The sequence below is a fragment of the Dermacentor albipictus genome, chromosome 4 (assembly GCF_038994185.2).
Source record: "Dermacentor albipictus isolate Rhodes 1998 colony chromosome 4, USDA_Dalb.pri_finalv2, whole genome shotgun sequence".
Taxonomy (NCBI): domain Eukaryota; kingdom Metazoa; phylum Arthropoda; class Arachnida; order Ixodida; family Ixodidae; genus Dermacentor; species Dermacentor albipictus.
In genome coordinates, this window is record NC_091824.1 from 105,466,062 (window position 1) to 105,487,812 (window position 21,751).

Below are 21,751 nucleotides of genomic sequence, written 5' to 3' on the forward strand. Positions count from 1 at the left end.
ATGTACAAGTCGATCGTGGACTTGTGCTTCATGCTCATATTGAGCAGAATCGGGTTGATCACACACTTGCATCCACTTGCTCAAGGCACAACAGAGCTACCTGGGGACAAATATCACACATTGTCCCAAGTTATTCCATTGCTGGAGTGTACTGGCATTGTACTTGCTCGATGCGCAGCTCAATCAGATGAGTTGCCGGCAATTGCTTTGAGTCTGGCACGCAGCATCAAGGCAAGGTTTCCTGGTTTCGAGACATCTTAGGATACAGCCCTAGCAATGTTGCTGGACCCAAGATTTAAGGATACCTGCTGTACGTAAAGGGCAGAGAAGAAGTGGGCCTGAGGTGTTCTCACCATAGCAGAGGGAACACTGCAAGTTGTGTGCTGTGAAACATCAAGTGAGAGTGGTACAGGTTTAGATAGCTCCCAAAATGCTTCTGTGTGTGCGTCTGTGTCGGGGTCTTTGCAAGCGTTGCATCAGATGGTACTATGAAGTCTGGTCTTTCCATCAAATATGATGTTGAGGGCTACCTGAGAGCTTCCTTCCTTCCTCGCTGTGAGGACCCGCTCGAGTGGTGGAAGAACAAAGGCAGCCACCTTCACCCGTCTCTTGTAAGGGCAGCCCGCAGGTACTTTTGAGTGCCAGCAACCCAAACAAGTGAAAGGTTATTTTCGACAGCGGGTGCCATTGTAACCAAATGATTTTCTGTGATGTTTTATACATGTGTTGTAGGTTGTAGAAGAAGGTGCTCCCTTCCACACAGATAACAACTAGTCTATATGCAGAACATTTTTTACTGGTTACAATATGTTATCACAGGATTCTCTGTGATGCCTTTGTATGTTGTAACCTCAGAAATAAAGAATTTTTGCATAGAACAACTTTAAACTGTTACGTTTCATTCAGACACCTGACAACTATTCGAATTCGCTTTGAAAGTGTTCGACCCCAAGGACTATTCGCTTCGAATTCGCTTTGAACTAAAATACAGTGAAAGCTTGTTAATTCGAACTTCAATAATTCGAATTTATGGATAGTTCGAACTGTACGATTTGGTCCGGCCAAGCTCCACAGAAGTCTATGTATAAAGAAGTCCGTTAATTCGAACACGAGAAGGTTCCCTCACGGATAATTCGAACTACGCTCGCCTGGCACACGGCCAGAGAAACACGCCTACTGCCTACACACAAGGCTGTATTGCCTCCGACACGGAAAGAACGGCGAGAGAAGGCAAAATCGTAAAAAAATCTAACCGATGCGGGATCAGCCAGAAGGCAGCGGCGGCTGCCGCCTCTCCGTTCTACGTAACCTCAGTGACTTCTTGCCCACTGCGAATCTCGGAGGCTTCGCAAATCTTGTACAGCTGCTAATGCTGTGCGGAGATGGCACGGCAAGCGCCAAAACACAGCGAATCAAGTACGTCGCAGCTGCGCTTGCAATCAAGAACCAACGAATCAGGGCCTTCGCCACCTTCACATGTTCAGCGTCTTTGTCTCGGCATTCTTCATCGGTTGTGCACCTCTCTTTTCAGCTTAGGAGGCATCGGCCGTCGCGATTCATTGTGATGGTGTTAAGCCTCGGCTAACCTTCGTTTCATTGGACATCCGTGGTGTGGCACAGTCGGACCCAGAGCTTCGACTCGAAGATGGCGTGTGCCCGCGGCACAGGCCATCACTTTTTGACTCGCCAAATTTCTGACATGCCCTACTGCTTCCAAATCGCAGTGTACTGTTGCTCTCCTTCACTTTCGTTAGTTCGAACTTTCGTTAATTCGAACTGAAGCGGCTTCCCCATGCGGTTCGAATTAACGAGCTTTTACTGTATTACTATTCGCACAAGCCTAGTACATAGGGTGCCACGAACGAGTCTCAAATGGTTAATGCTGTATATTAACTGCTGTATATCATTGGTACCTTGGATGACATGCCAATTTTTCAACTCTGTTGCACAGCAAGTGCTGCCAGCGTGTGTGAATACAAGGATGTATTTTTTATTCCATTGTCTCTTGGTTTTCATTCCACGGCTTCTTTACGCCAGCGTTTAGCAACCGCTCACACATCCGTGCTGGTGCGGTGCAGTTTTGGTTTCATCTTGTGAGCTGTTTCCGTTTATTGCACTCATAGAAACTGCTGTCTGCCTGGTTTCTAATCTCTCATAAGGTCAGCATTAGGTGTTCGCTCATTTATTGCTCACTTGGGGTGTGATTACACCTGTTCACAGGTGGACACTGGCATATACAAATGATGCCACTATATATGAACAATGCTGCCATGCCTGCGTATCTTTTCTTGAGACTCGCAAAAAGTGATTGCCCCCTCGTTGGCAATGGGACAAAGGATCACTGCAAATTTCTGACTCGTTTGGTTTTTCTCGTGGGTGCACAACCATAGTGTTTTCTTGCGTGAGCTCACATACACAGTTTGATTACACTATAGATGTGCTGGCCAGTTGCTCTTCTGCAAGTGAGTAGAGTGATGATTCCTTTGATGCAGATTCGCCCCACACTGAATAAAAATATAACTAATGGATGTACTTTTTTTATTCTCATTATAAGCATTTATGCAAGCCCATCTGTATTCAAGAATAAACAATGCATGTTTGCCTATGGAAAATATTTTTTTTCATTTTATAGCCACTAATTTTTTTTTTTCCGAAACAGGTCACTCTGAAAATTTTAAATCTGCAATAGAAAAGCTCGACCCTGAGGGTATGGCATTTGGCAAAAAGAATTGACCCTCAAAGGGTTAAGGGAACAGTAAAGAAGTGAAATATACACCAAAATATCTCCCACAGATAATGCCTATTTTCGGTATTCTCTAGGAACATTTCGAAGCAAAAACAGATGCTTACAAAAGTACTTAGCCAATTCTAATGCACATTTTTTTTCCAAGGAACTGTTTGAAAATTGCCTGTGTGTAGTGCAATAGAATACAAAGCCAAAACAACCCACCGCGGTTGCTTAGTGGATATGGTGTTGGGCTGCTGAGCACGAGGTTGCGGGATCGAATCCCGGCCACGGCGGCTGCATTTCGATGGGGGCGAAATGCGAAAACACCCGTGTACTTAGATTTAGGTGCACTTTAAAGAACCCCAGGTGGCCGAAATTTCCGGAGTCCTCCACTACAGCGTGCCTCATAATCAGAAAGTGGTTTTGGCACGTAAAACCCCATAATTTAATTTAATTTTAACCAAAGCTAAAACAAAGTTTGCTCGTTTGCAATTGTTGAGGTCGTTTGGTGAATGCAGAATATCAAACGCACAGTGGATCGTACTGAAGACAACAGGTTGTTGTCCATAGATAGCTACAAAGTGCTTTCTCAGAATGAAGACAACGGATATAAGCATAAATTTCCATTTTGTGAAGGTGAAGTTCACTGGTTTCATCTTTTGCTGATAGCCAGAATAGAACACATGCAACTTTTTTTTTTTGCTGAAATATGGGTGTACGGTAGATTTGTACTTTCTTTAGAGGAGCTCTTAGGTTATTTCTATGTTAGTTTTCTACCAGGAATCTATAAAATGTATGCACATTCAGTTCAGGCAAATGTTAGAATTGGACAGATACTACCCAAAGGAGGGGTATGTTCTAGCATTTCTTCTGTCTCTTGCTTAATTTTTCTTGCTGGACAATTAAACCAGTTTTGTTAGTCTCATCAGGGCCAAATTAACAGAAGTCTACTGTAAGTGTTCATTCACTCTATGTGGTGGTAGTTATTTATTTGTTTATTATTTGAGTTTCTGGCCTCTTAGCACACCTCACGTTATATTCGGGTTTGTGACTAAAATATAATTGTGTGTGTGTGTGTGTGTGTGTGTGTGTGTGTGTGTGTGTGTGTGTGCGTGTGTGTGTGTGTGTGTGTGTGTGTGTGTGTGTGTGTGTGTGTGTGTGTGTGTGTGTGTGTGTGTGTGTGTTGTTTTTAAATTTCTGGTGCTTGTACCTGCAGTGAGCTAAACCACTAGACACCACTGTGATCACTACCGCATACAGAGCTGAGTTCAAACACACACAATCATAGATGACTTTGTTGTGTCAGGTTGTGCCGCGCGCACTTCTGAAGTGCGGCCTGTCCAGTAACCTAGTTGGCATAAAGGACGATGTCATTCTCACTGGCAGTGACAAAGATATCAGCAGTGACAATGAATAAATTGTGCCTGCACTCGTCCTTTCACTGTGTATTTTGCGATGGCAGTTCGCAGTAACAATTAATAAAGTGCCCTGCGGACATCTATTTTGTGCGTCATTTCCCGTTTCTTTGCAACATCACTTCGCATTATACATAATGGTGATATAATTTTTTTTTTTTTCTGAGGAACTGAAACTCCCCCTCCCCCCCCCTCGCCCACATTACATTCGTGGTTGCCTTATTTACTTGGCATATACAGTATGCTGTGATATGTATAAAAGGGTTCCTTTTCAGATATTGTGGTTTTTGTACTGAGATTATCATTTGCTTTGTGGCTTTCAGATCTGTGTCAACTTTTTTCATTAATCATTCGGAGCAGGGCAATGTCACCTGCTTCACTGATCCGTGCTAACTTTTCTTCGTCATTCCATTTGTTCCAGACCTGAGCCAGGAAACAGCTGTAAGTGCGTACGACATTGTCAGCACGTTGCAGTCCTTGGGGATGCTAAAGTACTGGAAAGGAAAACACCTCGTGCTTAGAAATTACGTTAACACTGTGAGTGCCCATCACCTTTGTGTTTATTCCTCCTTTTATTTACTATATTGCATGGTCTGTGATAATCTCTGAAAGTCTTCAGAACCCTCTAAAATCTAAGTGCAATTTCAATACCATGAGTAAACCTTAAAATTATGGTGTTTGCTAAAAAATTCTTTAATGTTATTGCCCTTCAAGCTTAGTTACAGGCCAACTGCAATGAAATTTTCTACCATATAAAAAGGCCAGTTCTAGATAATTTAGACATGCAGTAGCTCTGTGCAAAATCTTACGCTTGAAGTGCAGGTCAATCCATCACAAAGAGCTCGCAAAAATGATGTTTTTCATACCGAAACTGAAAAGAAAGAAAACACCTCCATTATCTCCCTGTGGAAGTCACATAGTGTGAAGAATATTGAGAATCAGCGCCTATGCTGTCTGCTTTCCTTGCTTGTATTTCGTTCTGGTGTGTCAGCAAACACGTTCTGTACGTCTGCTAGCCACAGAGTTACTATACTTTATGTGCTTCGTGGGCTGTGTCAGTGCTTTTGTGTGCTCACGATGTTCTTTTAATGTGAAGTATTCTCTGAATCCTGCCGGTTTTCTCTACCTGGTTGTCAGTCATTCAACAGCAGGGCCTCGATACGTTCTGCCTCCGCTTGTAGAAAAGAACATTGGGCTGGCCAAGCTAAAGGTGCGGTATAGCCTAGCTTAATGCAAATGCTATCCACACATGGCGCAGTTATGCTACATCAGCGAAAATTGGATGCTCTACAGTCTAGCATGTCTGGTGCTAGAATAGAATATGTCCTATCGCATGCCATAGCAGCTGGAACAGGTTGCATAGCGTGCTAGCTTGCATGCTGCAGCATGCTGTTCGGCTTCACTGAAGCAAGCGTGTTGCATTTATGCCTTCGATGAACAAAGAAGCGCTCGCTCACTATGCATTTATCCGCCAGTGCTGCAGCAACAACTCATTGCCACACTGCTGTGGGTCACATTTAAAGCGCAGGGTTAAATTTTAGCAATCTTGGTGCCTCCGCCATGACGTATCCGACTTCACCTGCCGCTGCCTGGCACACTGGAAGCACCGGACTCGTCGACCAATCAAATGTAAGCTCACAGCCAGACAAGCCGGACTGTGACCATGATAAAGCTTCGCCCATTACAGTCTGGCGGCACTGCATTCCTGCATTGCTTGCTGCCGCATCTACACCATGGCCGCCGTGTCGCGTTCTTCTTCGTGACATATGTAGCATGCGATTCCTGCTCGTTGCTGGTGCTGTGTCATAAATGATTTTGTTCGTCTACTTCGACGCGTCCAATGTTGGGATGCATGGAATATCTTGAAGATCATGCTCTACCGGTAATGATCACTCGGGAATATGACTCTTGAATACAATTTACCTTTGAATCTTACCCTTGGTATTTGTCCGCCATTGTGGCATATATATTACTTATAGCTGCCCTGAGAAAGCATTTGCCAAGCAAATTTTGATGGGTAAGTGACTGCGCTGTTGAAATGTAGCTTGTGCAGCTTCATCAACTGCAGTTTACATGCTTTGTGCGCATTGGTTGGTCCACGTCAAACTTGCCCGCTGCACCCCGGTGCACGCTTTCGCCCTGAAAGCCGGGACAGGAAAGATGCATTCAGCCTTTCTCTACTCAGCGTTGTGTATTGCACAGCCATTGCTCGTATTCGAGCACCCGACGGCCACACAATGCGTCGGCATTCTCACAACTAAAAATCACGAGTGCAGCAGGGAGAATGCACGCTGAGAAGGACGCCCGTCAGCTCACAAATGATGAGCAAGCAATATGCCTGGCTGCCTAGGTGCAACAAGGCGCAGCTGAAAGATCAACAGTTGCATACGGTTCTTCAATATTCGCCATATCTACATCGCTACCGCCTTGCCGCCAGATGAACACATCTGCGTAGGTGCTATTTAATGGCTGCTAATAACAAAATTAGGCAATTACCAGCCCATCGGCTTTGCCAAGAATACTCTGAGAGTGTACACTAGGCATTCATAGTCAATTCGACCCAAGGGAAATTTCGTTGCAGTTGGCCTTTTATGCTAGTTGAATATGTGGCCTTAAGCTCTGCAAAATTGAAAAGTCAAGCCAGCATATGCTGGTTACAGCCTTTGTAATGACTTGTTGGGGCTCACTACGCCCTTTTCCTATACCTTTCTCATTTTTGTTAAATGCAAAAAAAAAAAAAGATGTGTACTTGTTCCTTAAACGTTATTCATTCTTGAATATATTAAATATGATGCAGCTCTAGTCCTTGCAAGTCCCCATGAAGCACCAGCAAACAAGACTTGATCTTACACATCAGCTGTAATTGTTGCTCATTACTGATTAAACATTCTGTTTGATATCGACTCACATCAAAGCTTGAGGTGCTCTCGCAGGGACAAAGTGAGTGAGAAAGATTGAGATAAAGTAACAGTAACGTTAAAGGGACACTAAAGGCAAATATTAAGTCAAGCTAAAGTGATAGTTTAACCCACAAAAATGTCCAAGGCATCAATATTATCGTGAACAGAGCTTTACTAAGCGAGAAATTGACATAAATATAGAACAGCATTTGATATTCTGCTGCATAATTCGAGTACTAGCCTGCTGGTACCATAACTCCTCATTATAATTGTGTCACCAGTACTCAACTGCTGATATTAAAACGATCATTGCACTGCATTAAAAGATGATAGAAAATGCTCCTTATGCAGTTCTATTCAGTTGTAGAAAAAAGGACTCATTGATGTTACCCTTGACAACGGCGCATCGGGTGGTCAAAAGGTTTAGTTATCACTGAACCCCGTGCCTTCACGTTTTGGTAGTTCCTGCATATAACGTAGTGCACTTGCGTGGTTGGCTCAAGAAGCTCATACTTAGAGACAACCACAAGCATGTGATAATCAAGTGACAGCGCCAAGTGAAGCAACACATAGACCCTGTTGCATCTCACTGTGGGATAGCTGTATACATGGGCGCAGCATCTAAAGAAAAAAGAAGTTGCTGCAAACTTTCATTGTTGTCTGATCAACACATTTGCAGGCCCATAAAAATATCTCAAACCTGCCACGAGGCCAACATTTTAACCAAAAGGGTTCAGTGTTTATTTTTGAGAGCGCCCCTCGCCAGGTCTGGCCATTTTGAGCTGACAAACTCAGTGCTTACAATGCGCTCTAACGATTGTGTCTGCTAAGTATTATGTCCCTATGCGTAGTGGAAAGAGCTTAAATTTTAAACTAAGTGCTGTTTGCCCTCCTCCTCGCGGGCAACACACTCCCAGCAGGAGAGTCAACGTCAGTTGCGCAAGTACACCTACGTACATGTCTGTGCTGTGATGTCACGCATAGTGACATGTGCCGAGAACAAAACTACGTCATTTTCTACCGTGTTCCAGGGCCACAATCATGCTCTTTCATCCTCTCACGCCTGCCTCAGTGCTCAGGATTGTGGCACTGACTTATGCTGCTAATCAGGTGTTCTTATGCAGAGCGACAGTTCAGTGCAACAATGCAACAGCTCATGTGCAAGACCATCACAGGACTGCACCACTCAGCAAAAACGAGAGAGAGAGAGAGAAAAAGAGAGACATAGAAAATAAACGGGGCCCGTGCCGTATTCGTCATGTGATCTTCCGTCTCTGAGAGTGTCTGGGTTGGCGGTGATGCTCGCCTCCTGAAATCATGGGTTCACGGCACTTCAAATCTTTCTATCCCTGCTGTTAATCAACTAATTTGAAAAATACTTGCAGTAGAACACTCCTTAGAGGGCATATAACAACTTCCGGCTTATAACCAAAATTTGCATGTGGCCTGGTGAGGGACTCCCCTTGAAGATGCCGTCATCATCAGTAAAAGTGCATTCCATGCTGCCAGCGGTAATTGCTATGGCGCCTTTGTGACTACATCGCAGCTGAGATTGTGCACGCGTAATCTAGGATACATTGTAAACAGTGTGAGATGAAACAAAGTGAAGGTTCATTTTACCATTAATTTCTTGCTGTCACGGAGGAGAGCAGTAGCAAAAGCGAATTAGGATTGAAGCAGTTGTACTGGTTGCTGTCATGTTACGAAATAACACTAACAGGCAGGCCACTGTGCATACTTCCGGGCAGCAAACGAAATTGCTGCAAGTGACAGAAAATGCCACATCCATATGATGTTTTGGGGCGCTGTTGACTGTGTCTTCACTCTGTTTCTGGCCATGTTGTTGCATTTTACATTTAAAAAAAAAACATAGCACCAGATGTCTGGCGCTGTTTTACTGACAGATGGCAGTAAAGGGTGTTGATGATGTATGCAGCGTCACACTTCCTCGCTCGTGGCGGGCGATTTAAATTGCTCTAGAGGAATGTCAACCCTTCAGGCACAATGTTCTTTTAAAGTAAGCGTTTTCTTAGCAAGATACATGTGCTGTGGGGTTTCCGCAATGATATTTTAACAGTCTATGTTTACATAATATTTGCCTTTAGTTTCCGTTTAACAAAATCTGCTTTGGGACTTCTTTGATAGAAATATGCCCAAGTTAACTGAAATCTTCATATTGCTGGTTAGACATGAAACATGTGAAGCTCCTTTTCTTTCTTTCTTCTTCTTTGCACTTTCTTAAAAGCAGGAGACACCCGAGAGTTCCTCCAAAGTCAAAAAGGTTCGGCACGACCGCACCTTGGACCCCGAGTGCCTCCGATGGAAGCCATACACTATGCCCAATCGATAGTGCTTTGCCAACCAGTACCAAGCATAGGCCAAAAGCAAGAACAGAAAAGCACGCCAGCCAAGCTGGATGGCATGCACTGGTGTGTGGACGTAAAACAGCACAAGTCGGAGGATATGGCAAGGAAAATCGAAGCAGGGATGCGGTGGTAGCTCACCACACAAGCTACCTGCCTGCTCAGGCTGCAACTGTCACTGTTGCATGTGTAACTGTGTCTTCGGTACATTCGGGTTCTTGTGCCTGTGGTCTGCACTATGTGGTAGTTGCATGCAATTCACAGCAAGTATCCCACTGAAAAATTTTACACGCCTTGCGGTGTGCTCTCGTCATGCAATAGTAACCATCGCCATACCTTTGTGCATCCATTCAAATGCACAGTACTTTATGATCAGTAAATCTTCGTGCAAACACTATGGAGCACAGAAATGGCATGTGCTGGAGGCTGCCAACACAGATAGTTCCCTAAAATGGTTATTATTGTTGTGGGACAAAAGTACACCTCAAAATCTGCATAGTTTTGTAAAGGATGAGAATGTCTGAGGCTAAAACGAACTAATGTGGTGCCCAAGACCAAGCAGGGGATCCAGCTGTGAATGTTGCAATGCACAGGTAAAGTCATAAGTAGTTCACTGCGCAAACTGGTGGTTCTGGCTGCAATTGCTAGCACTACTATTAGTTCAACACATATTCAAGAAAGTCAAATGCCTGTGCTTGTGTTCTGCAGGCGTACTCAGTATCGGTTGTGTGCAGTTTGCAGCACACAAGTGAGGAGTCTCGAAGTTAAAGGTACTAAGAGCTGTGGTGCCCAAGGCTAGCAGTTATCACTCGGAGAGAAAATGTTCGATGAAGGACCATAGGTGGCTGGGTGTCAGTGGGAAATTGTAAGTATTAGTCAGCTGATGCTCTTTTCTGTTTAACAGTCACTGAGCACCAGCTGAGCTGTACTACTGCTTGTTAATTGTTGTTAGTTTACCAATACCATCAGCTGTTTGCAGCAGAGGGGACAGCGCTACCTGCAAATTTTGGTTTCACAGATGTATGTGCCAGCATGTGTGCATGTATGAACGTGTTTGAAGAAATTGGCCCTTTTCCTCAACCAAGTGCAGTTTTAGGCGCTCAGGAGGGGAAAGAAAAGTATCGAAAATAATATCTTGCAGTGAACCCTCTTTTAGGTGAACTTTAAGGGTGCCCTGAAACACTTTTGAAACATAATAAAAGAACATTGCCAATCTATTAACGAGGCTGCTATCAACATGTGAGCCAAATATTATTGCACAGCATGCAGCAGAAAATTCACAGCCTCATGTAAAAAGCAGTGAACAGACGCTTGCTCTTGCATCCACAATGTTGTCATCGAAAGCTGATTGAAAGCAATTGGCTGTCCAACGCTATTGGCTGATTTCATGGTCGCGAGAACGTTCTCAGTTATACACAGTTGCTAATTTTATGTTAAATAAATGAAAAATATATATGCCTGCAATCTCAAAAAGACAGAAAAATCACTTCACCTTTGCACTGTGCGTAACGGTGTCTGCTGCTTGTGGCCTCCAAGATGGCAGCAGTGTGCTGCGTAGCATAGTTCGTGGCCACCACGGTGTGCCGTAACGAATCCATACACCTCCACAACACTCAACTATTGGCCGGTACTTTGCCCTTTTGGCTTCTATGTTGCATAGCTTCCAGCACACTAGCAGAGGTGAAAAGAAAGAGAAAGCCAGGTATCTGTGTGATAACTCCACTTATAGTTGAAGGATTTGAAAGAAATGTTTGTGCCATGAGATTCATGGGACTATGTACTTTAATAGCGAGGCCACTCTTTGATTAGTTAGAAAATAATTTCAGAGCCCTTTAAGAAGCCTTAAATGACATATGTTCATCATCCTATGAAATTATGCTGAATAGAACTGCAGTAGCATCTGAGGGAGGGTAAGATTGTCCACGAACTGTACAGCTTATCAGGAAATTTAACATTACAAAGTTCGACACAAAAGGTGTTTTACGACGTCGAAGCAGGCTTGTTGTAACTCGCGTTTTCTACACTGAGCATGATACACATACAAGGAAAAGAAGCAGAATGCCTGTTGTCTATTTTGGTTTTCCTGTCCATATGTCATCTGTGCTATAAGAAAGCGACCATGAAAAGGGTTCACTGCATTTGCGTGTGTGTTGCTTTGTGGAAAACATCCCCATGTGAATGTATCTTCTGACTGAATGCCCTAGTGAAGTTCCTGAGCGCAAGGCGTGGGTGTAGTCAGCATCTTCTAAAAAGGGCCTGTTTTAACATGCTACCATGTTAAACATGTTTTACTACCTACAGTACTGCGGCTGCCTGTGCAAGATGCCTGACTTCATGGCACACTAGTAGCCAGTATGATTTCCATGCGCATTTCACATCTACTAGAGGTTCTGATAGCAGAAGGGCAGTAAAGGCGTTAAAATACCTTTTTACGAAAGTAAATTGCTTAGGCAGCCGCAAAAAGCTTTACTGTAGACACTCTCATTTGCGTAGTGCTGTTGAGGACTTTATCTCAGGCGTGCACCTACTATCCATTCCTAGCGTGTGTTTATTTTACAGTTCTAAAACATGAAGCAAGCCCATTTTTATTCATATCTTTCTTTTTTTTTATGCGTGTCAAGGCCCAACTCTATGGAGCACTTCATTCAACCTGGCATCACATCTTTCAGCATTTCCACACAGCTGATTGTTAATCATTTTTGTAGTTGGTCCTCCCGTATCACCATCACTTGATAAACAGAAAATGTTTGTGTGCTCCCATCTTGTTGCAGCTGCCAGTTTAGGTTGGCTAGTGCATTGCTATGCGATTAAATGCAAGTTTGGCATATTCAAATGAAGGAAGAATGCTCCACTTAGTTGGCGCCTAGCACTTTCTAAGAAAATGTACCTGTTAAGTTGCTAGCCATGCTCATTTTGTGTTCATTTGCTCTAACCACGTCTTCTCATTCTCATGCCGATCTGAAGTGTCAGCATTAACAGAACTAAGGCATTCCTGGTGAATTTGTGTATATAGGAAGAAGAAAAAGTCTGCATGAATAGCAACGTGAATGGCATGCTTTCCTTGATCTGGCAATGCGGAATTCTACACATGGAACCAGCGGCACATATCAAATGGTTTTTAAGCCCGCAAAATTATTGGGCAACTGCGCTCATATCATTTGTAATAGTATGATTTTGGTAGTGGACATAGTGCAATTCTGGTGCACAGTGATTGTCTGCAGCCGTCCTGCACATTTTCTTCATGTGATCAAATACTATTTTCGTGTCTCACCTTTTTTTTTTCCTTTTTTTTTCACTCTCTTATCAGCAAGGCTGCAAAAGGACAGTTCTCTTTATGCTTTTGTGGCTTACTTGGGTTCTGTGGTGAAGTTCCACGAGTTGAATGTGAAGTCTATACTACGCTCTCACATGTACATGTGAGGTCCATTTTAATGTAATTGATCTAGTTACTTGCCAGAGTACTGCTCATGTTGTTTTAGATGCATTTGCAATGAAAATTTCATATTGAATGCACTACAGAGGCCTCTGCATATATTTGACTGCAAGCGCACTTTGTAGAGCCCAGCTGATTTCACTGCTTGCTATTACTAGGCTTTGTATCTGTTTTTGTACACGAGACGTGTCTTTAGTGGGCAACAAGTGTTATAAAGAATTTGCCTTGTTGGATCCACTTAGCATCGCTGCTAATGTGCTTACCTTTCTTTCGTTCACACACTGTAAAAGCTTTCCTCTCTTTTATGTGGTATCTCTGCATTACTGCGGCTTTAAAGTGGTGAATATGTGTGGACTGGAGCATACATATTGTGAAGGTTTAAAGGCCAACTGCAACATAATTTTGCTTTGGCTAAATTTGTTATAAATGAGCACTAAACCAGTGCTTACAGAGCTACAGAGCTGGGAATCTTATAGTTTATTTATTTATTTTTTTGCCTGCTTGTTTGTTTGTAAGCAGCCTACAGTACCTAAGCAGATGATGCGTGCACCTGGTAATATCTTTACGGTGCAAATCCCAGTACGCCTCTTGGGAGATGTTTCAGCGCGCCACGTGCGCGGGACATTGTCATGTGTCACGACGCCTCGAGAACTACAGTGACCGATCAGAGCACATGCTAGTCAGAACATCTCCACAGCGAGAGTGCTCGTCACACCACCCTGCAGCAGCGTGGCCTTGGAGATTGCACAGGTGCACAGTTGCAATCTCGTAGATCATACTGATGCACCGTGCATAATGTCATTCATCACTTCCAGCAAGCTGTAATGGTGCCTCTTTTATTTCTTATTTTTTCTTGCAGTTTCATTATTAAAAATGGCTGGTTCTGCGAGCTTTTCGTGAGTTGCACTCGTATTTCAAGAGTGAAATTTTGAATGGATGCTTTTCTACATCTACATGTCTATAAACTAAGATTTTTATGCGGTCCAAAATGTTTTTGCAGTTGGCCGTTAACTGCCCAGATGCTGTAGTTTTGGAGCTCTTCATAAAACTGCAAGTTTGAATACTGCAAATGAAGTGCTATGCAGGCACCCTTTGGTGATATACATACATTCAATCAATTCACATGAAACTACGTGGAACTGACCACCTGAAGCAGCATTTACAGCATGCAACCTGCTGATCTGAACTGAACATGGACATAGTAGTGCTGTTTAGAAAGATGAACTGAATATGGATGTAGCAGTGCAGTTCAGGAAGATGACCATTGTTCAAGTAGCCCTGTGCAATTCATTCCCACCCTCTTATTTCTTTGTGTGTAGCAGATACCTTTTTCTGTGTTTTATTTGTGTTCATGTGTGTGTGTGATTGACTGACTGCAAAACAGTACCTTGTTGTATCATCACTGGTTTGATGAGTTTAGTTTCTCTTGTGTTCGTGTGCCAACGCTGTTTAAAAAAATTGATGAGGTGGCCACCTAAGAGGAAGTTTTTATTCATTCCTGAATGTGTTGTTTTAGAGATGAAATGTTTTAATGAAATTTATGTATTGGAATAAAGAACGTTTTTAAGTCAGACTCTTATTTGTATAAGCTCTTAAGTGGCAAAAAGCTGCATAATATTTTGAACGTTGTAATTTTGTTTTCTCTAAGGCATAAAAAAATAGTGGTAACCATGTCATGGACCAACAACAATCCTGCTTTGTGTAATGTCTGCTGAAAGTGAGGGGCAACCTAGAGCACTGCATTGTTTTTTTTTTTGTTGTTGTTGTTGTTGTTGTTGCCCGGGCCTGGTCCACTCCTGAAAGTACCATGGGTGCCATGCACTAGTCTGCTTGAGCCCAGCCTAGTAATATCAAACTGGCCCGTGCCCGGCCCTGGTCTATACTCATCCCAGTTTGGTCCTGTTCTTTTCGAACCATTGCCCTTGAGCCTAAACAAAGCATGTTCGAGTTCTCAGTTATTGTGAAGCCAGCTAAACACAGATTACTTGTAAGAGGCAGATTTCATTGTCTCAGGTTTACTGTTGGAGTTGCAGCTGGAAAAAAAGATAATGAAAAAGCTTCATCCTCCATTCGCCATGCTCGTGCGTTAAAGTGTGATATAAATACTTATACTACCTTAGAAATAGTTGTGCGGCAATATATAAAGGTATAATGAATGCTCATGTACAAACCAAAGCCATTTCATATCACATTTAAATATAGAATAACCATTGCAATGTACAGTGAAAGAACTTGAGCCAAAAACTGCAGGAACATATATTTAAATACGCTGGTCATTTGGCTTTCAGAATACCATATACACTGCCACTAAAGCGTCTTCTAGCTCCATTAAATAGAAATTGGTGACGCGCAAGGGAATGCTCATGGAGAAACACGTTACCACAGGGAACAGGCAATTTTGATTGTCTCATGGCTTTGTTTTAATGGCATCAATATTTCATTGAACAATTTAGGCATCCGTAATTCGTAATACGAGTTAATTTGGACTCCCAAATTTTGTTTCAAGGTGTAGGGTGTTGAGCACAGTGCATGTACAGTGCGGTCCACTGCTGTATAGAGCACGCGACCAGCCAGCTTTGCTCTGCAGATCGACACCTGGCAGGAGTTGTTGGGTCCGAGATAGTGTGCCTAGGAGCATGTGCGACCTATACAGATGTGCATAACTGCTTTTGACGAGTGGCGATGTTGAAAAGCTCCTTTGTTTAGCCTAATACACCTGTCGCATGGGCGCTCAAAAGTATATTGAGCAAAAAGATTTCTGCCAAAAAAGAGTTTCACCTGCAGACGCACGACGGGGAGTGAACTCTTTCTCAGAAGTGGTCTTTTCTGAAAGCAGAGTTCATTGATGTCTTTTACTGCTGAAAAGGAGTTGCCCCAAAACCAGAGGGTGCCAGAAATTATCATATATTGAAGAAAATAAGCAAATGTGTATTTTTCTGTACCTAGGTTCATCAAAAAATACTTTGTCTCACAGAATATGTAGTAAATCCAGAAATGCTAATTCTGTACTCGCGTAAGCAAGTCGAATGGGTCAAGAATGTCACGTGATGACGCTTACACACGCGCGCCACGCGGACGTTTCTTAAACTGGTGGTGTTGAATTAATTCGAAAAAGCATGTAATACAATAAGTTTTCGCTTCATATTTCGAAACATGTCAGTTTATTTCGGCCAATTTTGTTTCGAAAACTAGCACCTAGCTTTCAGTAGCATGTCCAGAAGAAAACACTTGTCTGTGCCGTGTGTCTGCTGCGCAAAATTCTTCATAAAAAATACTTTCAAATTGGTGCAAGACAGCTTACATAAGAGAGTTTTGGCATGCTCCGGCATAGAATGAAAAACCAGCTTTCCAGCTAGTTCTGTAGGTGCAGAACTAGCTGCACCTACAGTTGTTTAGTTGTTACATAGTTGTTTTATGGAAAATACACCGTCGCGTTGAGCAACACGGGTCTCGCTTGTTTTATGCTTTATTTTGAGTTTTGTGCATAGTTCTCGCACTCTAAAAGTGTTCGACGCATACGCACGGCATTGTGCACTACCAAATGCAGCACAGGTCATGGAGTGCGGGCGCTTGTTGTCCGACAAACCGTGCTGAAAGTGGGCGGACCTGGCGAGTTGGTAGCAAACTCTAGAATAATACGCCAGACTGCGCTGAGCAGCATGCTGTCCCCAACCATCGTCCCCACTGTTATTGAGGCATGGTGAATTGTCGTGAAGGTCATCGGCCTGACATGCTGGAATTTTCAACGCACTGTGCAATGACTTGGTGGCGAGGGACAAAATCAGTTAAGTAACATACAAGTTGCAGCTCTCCATATTAAGTTATGCTGTCACCGGGCTGTGTACAGCCGGTCTCGCTTGCTTTGTTTCTGAATTCAGTTTTCATTTGTTGCTTTATTTTGGTGTTTAGCTATCCGAAAAGGCACCTGTGTTCGGTGAGAGTAGCCTGTGGATCATCTCCTCGAGAGTGCACCCCATCTTAGCTTAACCATGAAAAATGCAGTCGTCTCTAAAGGTGCATGTGGATGATTTCTTTTTATTAGAAAACTGCCATGCACTGGAATTTACAGGACCTAAAACAATTTCTCATGGTGAAGCGGCCCACCTAATTAAGCGGAAGTTCACATAGAGTTGTTGAAACTGTTTCAGAATGTGTTGCTGAGAGAGCACGCGAAAGAAAATTGATAGGCTGACGTGGCAAAGTCATTACCATAAACGAAACTGTTACTGCAGCATCGTTCTTCCGAAAAGAAAAGCTGCTGCGCGTCAGCGCTATAGCTACAGACACTCCGTCGCAGTATTTACTGATTGCCAGGTCTGGAAATTGCTTTTGCGGCGTAAGCATGCATGTAGCCGGCAGTCTCAGCGTCAACGCACACCAGAACCGCTCAAGCTGAGTTACGGTGCTAATGCCAGCATGATAGTTTCATGACTAATTCATTCTTATTGGGCAACGGTTCTGAGTTGGTGCAAATGCTTAAGTAAACAGGCACATATTGCAGCAGTCTGCCGTTGAAGCTTGGCATCGCGCGACTTGAGCAGCATACGCATGAAAGCGGCGGTGCACCGAAATGGCGTCTGCTACTTCTCGTGCGCAGTGCACGCATTCGATCGGCACGGCGCTTTGCTTCCTTGGCGACGGAAGGCGTGCTACAATGTCTCCTATACATACCGCGGCGCAGTTGAGACGACCAGATTTGCCGCGGCGCCATGCATTCAGGGCATCACGTTTTGTACTACCTGAAACCTAAAAACGCGACATAGAGGGCTCTGTTGACCGGCGTTTCCGCAGCGCCTGGGCAGGCCGTCAGGCCATTCTCTAGCCGCAGTTCGAACTCGCAACTCCAGTACCCCGAAAGCTAAAAAACGACAGTGGGCCTCTTCGATTTTCGCAGTTCTGGCAGCCCGCTGGTCGCCAGACGGCAGCCAGCTAGTTCCGGTTCTGACAGGAAGTCACGTGGGCTGGGATCCCAAGACAACCCGAACCTGCCCGAAGTTTGCAAAATCGAACGCCGGTGCAGCTGGCCAAATGTAAACATGCTACCAGCATGGCAGCGCCCGTCGAGGCCGACGCGCGCTCGGCGTAGTCGGCCCATTTATGCGTTGCCACCTTGAAAATGTATAGTTGCATTCAGGAATACGATCGCTTTCGCGCGATTTCGCGCGACTCGTCGCAGGACGCGTACTGGGCCAAGCTCGCCTTGCGCAGCGCAACAGGTGGCCTCCGACGCGGCAGATGACAAGACGCGAAATCGTGATTGTATACTCGAAAGCGATAGCTGGAAGATCCCTGTTCGCAGCGATCACGTCGCCCACCGGCGACATTGATGAGTTGGCGCTGTATCATCACAAGAGATGAGAAAGCAGGTTATCGGGTACGTCTCATACGCATAAAATTTCGCGCCGACCTGCTTAGGCTTCGATTTCAGAAAGTTTGTTGTGGCTGATGGTGCTTCTCATTTAAGGAGCTCGACGCGGCTGGCGCGTGAAAATGCACGTCGCCTGTGACCAGCGAAACGTTTCACACTAAAAACAACATTGGTCGCAATCATGAGAGCAATAAGCCAATGTACGTGTGTCTAAATGTACCGAGTGAAATCAGTGTATTCTTAGATCAACGGCCTGCAGTTCGAACACACATCGGTTTCGAGCTGCCACCTAAGCATACGACAGAGAGACGGAGCGAACACGGGCGAACTGCAAAGCCTTCGCTAACTGCAGAGAAAGGAGAGATATACATACGCGAATTATGTGAAAAGGAACGCCACCAGAGAAAGACGAAACCAAGATGTACCGCAATGTGTGAATGAGCGTCTACAACTTGCGTGGAACACGATGCAGATAACATGCACGCATGAGAGCGCGGCGCGCTGTTCACCGCCGCGAAGAAACAATCAGGGGACACACACACAAAAGCTTCAAACGGTTCACCAAGGCTCGTATTACACCGCTTCGCGATGCGGAACGGAGCGTTAGCACCTAAAAAGATAACGCTAGAAGTAAGGAAATCCGAAGATGACCGTATACAGTTGGCTGAGCGAGATAAATTTAAGTCCTCAAGCGCCCGCGTTGAAATCCGTGAAGTCCCCGTAAAGATGGCCGCGAGCGCCCATCGCCTCTTTTAGTCGTCTGCTAGCCAGAGAACTTCCAGAGAGCAGCCAGACCAAAATCGTCCTGGCAGGTTCTGGCAGCCCGCGGGTAGCCAGAACCGTCCAGCGCGAGCAAAACGAACGCCCGGCGGAAGTGCGTAGCGCGGTGGGCGGAGCAACCCGAGAAAAACGAAGACGCTCTGGCTGGCTCTGGCAGCCCGCGGGTAGCCAGAAGTGGAAAATCGAAGAAGCCCACTTGATGGTATGACACACATGGATGGATGGATGGATGGATGTTATGAGCGTCCCCTTTGGAACGGGGCGGTGGCTTGCCTACTGCCAGGGCAGCGCCTCTATTGGCCAGAAAATGCCGAATACAATCGTGCTTAAAATCTTTAAAAGATGTCTACACTTCCCGCCGGACATGCTTGTTTCCGTGGTGTAGTGGTTATCACGTGCGCCTCACACGCGCAAGGTCCCCGGTTCGATCCCGGGCGGAAACAGTTCTTTTTACTATTTCTTTTTTCAATTGTTATTGTTTAAATTTTTAGCGAACCCCTACGCGTACACCCATGCGCAAAGTATATCTCAATCAGTGAACCCTTCTCGCGCAACAATTAAAGCAAGAAAACGTAGCCTTTTTTTTTTCTTTTACTATATGACACCGCGTTGTGCGCAACTGCTGTCAGATATTTATACAAATCCGGCTGTAAGAGCAAGAACAAAAAATATCTGGGAAAAATTTGTTAACGTGCGTGCTGCATTGGCAACATGACATTGCTGAAGCTGTAACGATCGACTGACTGTGGTGTTTTTTACAGCCAACACAGCTGTTAAAAGATGTGCCAAATGGAAACACACACATAGACACACAGACACAAGAAAAACCGGGAGGGGCATGGTTTAACCGATGTGCATCTGTTGATGTTGCCAAGGCCTGCGGCCGAGTGAAGCTAGCAGCTATATTGGGAGGAATGAAGCGCGGAGTTACCTTTGGAGTTTGTGAACTACGCCCAGGACTTTTACGAGACCTCCACCATGCACTGTTCGCACAATGGAAAACCACGCCTTGCTGGTTCATCCGACAGTATTAAGACAGTGAAAACCGCTGTCACCTCTACTTTTCAACATGGCCATTAAGAAATGACTGGCGATTTGTGACAAGAATATGCGGGGAGCTACTCAAAAGTTCTGGGAAATTGAAAAGCGCGGGCGTATTAAGTATGGTACAGATTTCTGCCGCTAGATGTGGCTAGTAGTATGCCTTGCGAGCCTTGCGTAGGCTTTGCGGATGAGTGGGTTATGGCATGGTTATGGTCCCTAGTATTGTTTTGCGAAGTGATGTTTTGCAGCGCCATGTTTCACTAATTTGGCATGTTTCTTAGCAACGAATATGACAGACTTCAAGGAGCGAAGGATTTGCATCAAGTTTTGTTTTAAACTTTGCAAAACTGCGGAAGAAACTCATCGTATGCTACGTGCACTCATAAAACGCTTGCACCCTGTGGGGTGGATATTTGTCCCACAACGATAATCGTCATCTGCCTTGCTTGCGTTTCCTTTCTTGAAAACTAGGCGCTCGCTACTTTCCTGTCGAGAACGCTGCGTCCCACTGATAACGCGTATGCCGTTCGTGACTGGAAAGTACCGGGCTCGCAGCGTTAAAGAAAGGAAACGCGGGCAAGACAGATGATTATTATCGTTGTGTGACAAGATACGCCCCAAAGGTTGTACATTATTCCAAGAGTGACAAGAGTCCTGGAACTTGACAAATGGCCAAGTAAAAAGTGGGAATATAGTGAGCTTCTAAGTGTAATAGCAACAGAAATACGGAAAGAGGAACAACACGTTCGTTAGAGAGAGAGAGAGAAACTTTATTGCAGTTGTAAAGATTTGAAGGAGGGGTGCTCAGAGCCTCTCAGTCCTGGGCCCCACTGGCCCCTGCCGCCTGCCTGACCTGGCTAATTAAGGACTTTTGTCCTGCCAGGTCGGAGCGGGCGAGCTGTGCCTCCCACTGCTCCATTGTCCTACTGGTTTTGGCCTGTGAGGGTGCTTAGTGCACTCCCAGGTTATGTGTATAAGAGTAGGTATGCCACCGCACCAAGGACAGTTGGCCCTATAACGAGTGGGATAGATGGCGTTTAGCAATTTTAAATGGGGTACACCCCGGTTTGTATTTTACGCGAATCGGCGGCCTCTTCCCCGTTAAGTTGTGGGTGAGGCGGCGGGTATTTTCTGCGGACTCCTCGATGATGAGCAAGGATGTCTTTGGCATTTAAATTGGTGGAATTTTGTGAGGGATAGTGCGGGTGGTTGGGGTTAGAAGAGGACGCCGTCGCTCGCTTAGTGAACCCTCGAGCTAACGCGCGATCGGGGAGGGGGGGCGAACGACAGAAAGCGTCTCGAGAGCACAGGCAGGCAAAAAGAAAAAAAAAGCGGAGTTGCCGCAGGATGAAGTAGCCAGTAAATGGGAAATATATCGGGAGAAAAAGTCTATGGTTCAAATACGGGTGCAAGCAAAGATAAAACCTGAATGTGAACGTTGGTTTTCAGAAATAAGTGAGAAAAAGAAGGCCGCACCTAGAATATTTGGAACCACATAAAATTATTAGGCAGGCAGTCAACAAAAATACAACAACATATCCTAGACGAAGATGGAAACAAACTGGAAAAGGAAGCGACATTAAATTGCATCCAAAAAACAACAACCGAATATCTTTCCAAGGCAATTCGACGAGGTTGTATTCGAAGAAAAAAAGAGTACGAAAGAGAACCAGACGGAAAATGAGCTGGTGCTGACAAATTTCAACTGGAAGAAAGCCGA

General features: G+C 44.6%; 1 protein-coding gene and 1 non-coding gene across 8 annotated transcripts in view; both read left to right on the top strand.

Annotated features, from left to right (window-relative positions):
- LOC139059218 (histone acetyltransferase KAT7-like) overlaps positions 1 to 14,412 on the top strand; it is a 98,994-nt gene extending 84,582 nt beyond the window's left edge. For 6 of the 7 annotated variants that reach the window (XM_070537336.1, XM_070537335.1, XM_070537340.1 and 3 more), the window contains 2 exons: positions 4,565 to 4,680; positions 9,289 to 14,412. In XM_070537336.1, the coding sequence (XP_070393437.1) occupies positions 4,565 to 4,680; positions 9,289 to 9,393 (221 nt within the window). In that variant the 3' untranslated portion in view covers positions 9,394 to 14,412. The remainder of the gene's footprint in view (positions 1 to 4,564; positions 4,681 to 9,288) is intronic. The other variant, XM_070537338.1, reaches the window with a different exon arrangement.
- Positions 14,413 to 19,357: 4,945 nt separating this feature from the next.
- Positions 19,358 to 19,430, top strand: TRNAV-CAC (transfer RNA valine (anticodon CAC)). The gene has a single exon. It is a non-coding gene; the product is annotated as a tRNA-Val (tRNA).
- The last annotated feature ends 2,321 nt before the right edge of the window (positions 19,431 to 21,751 follow it).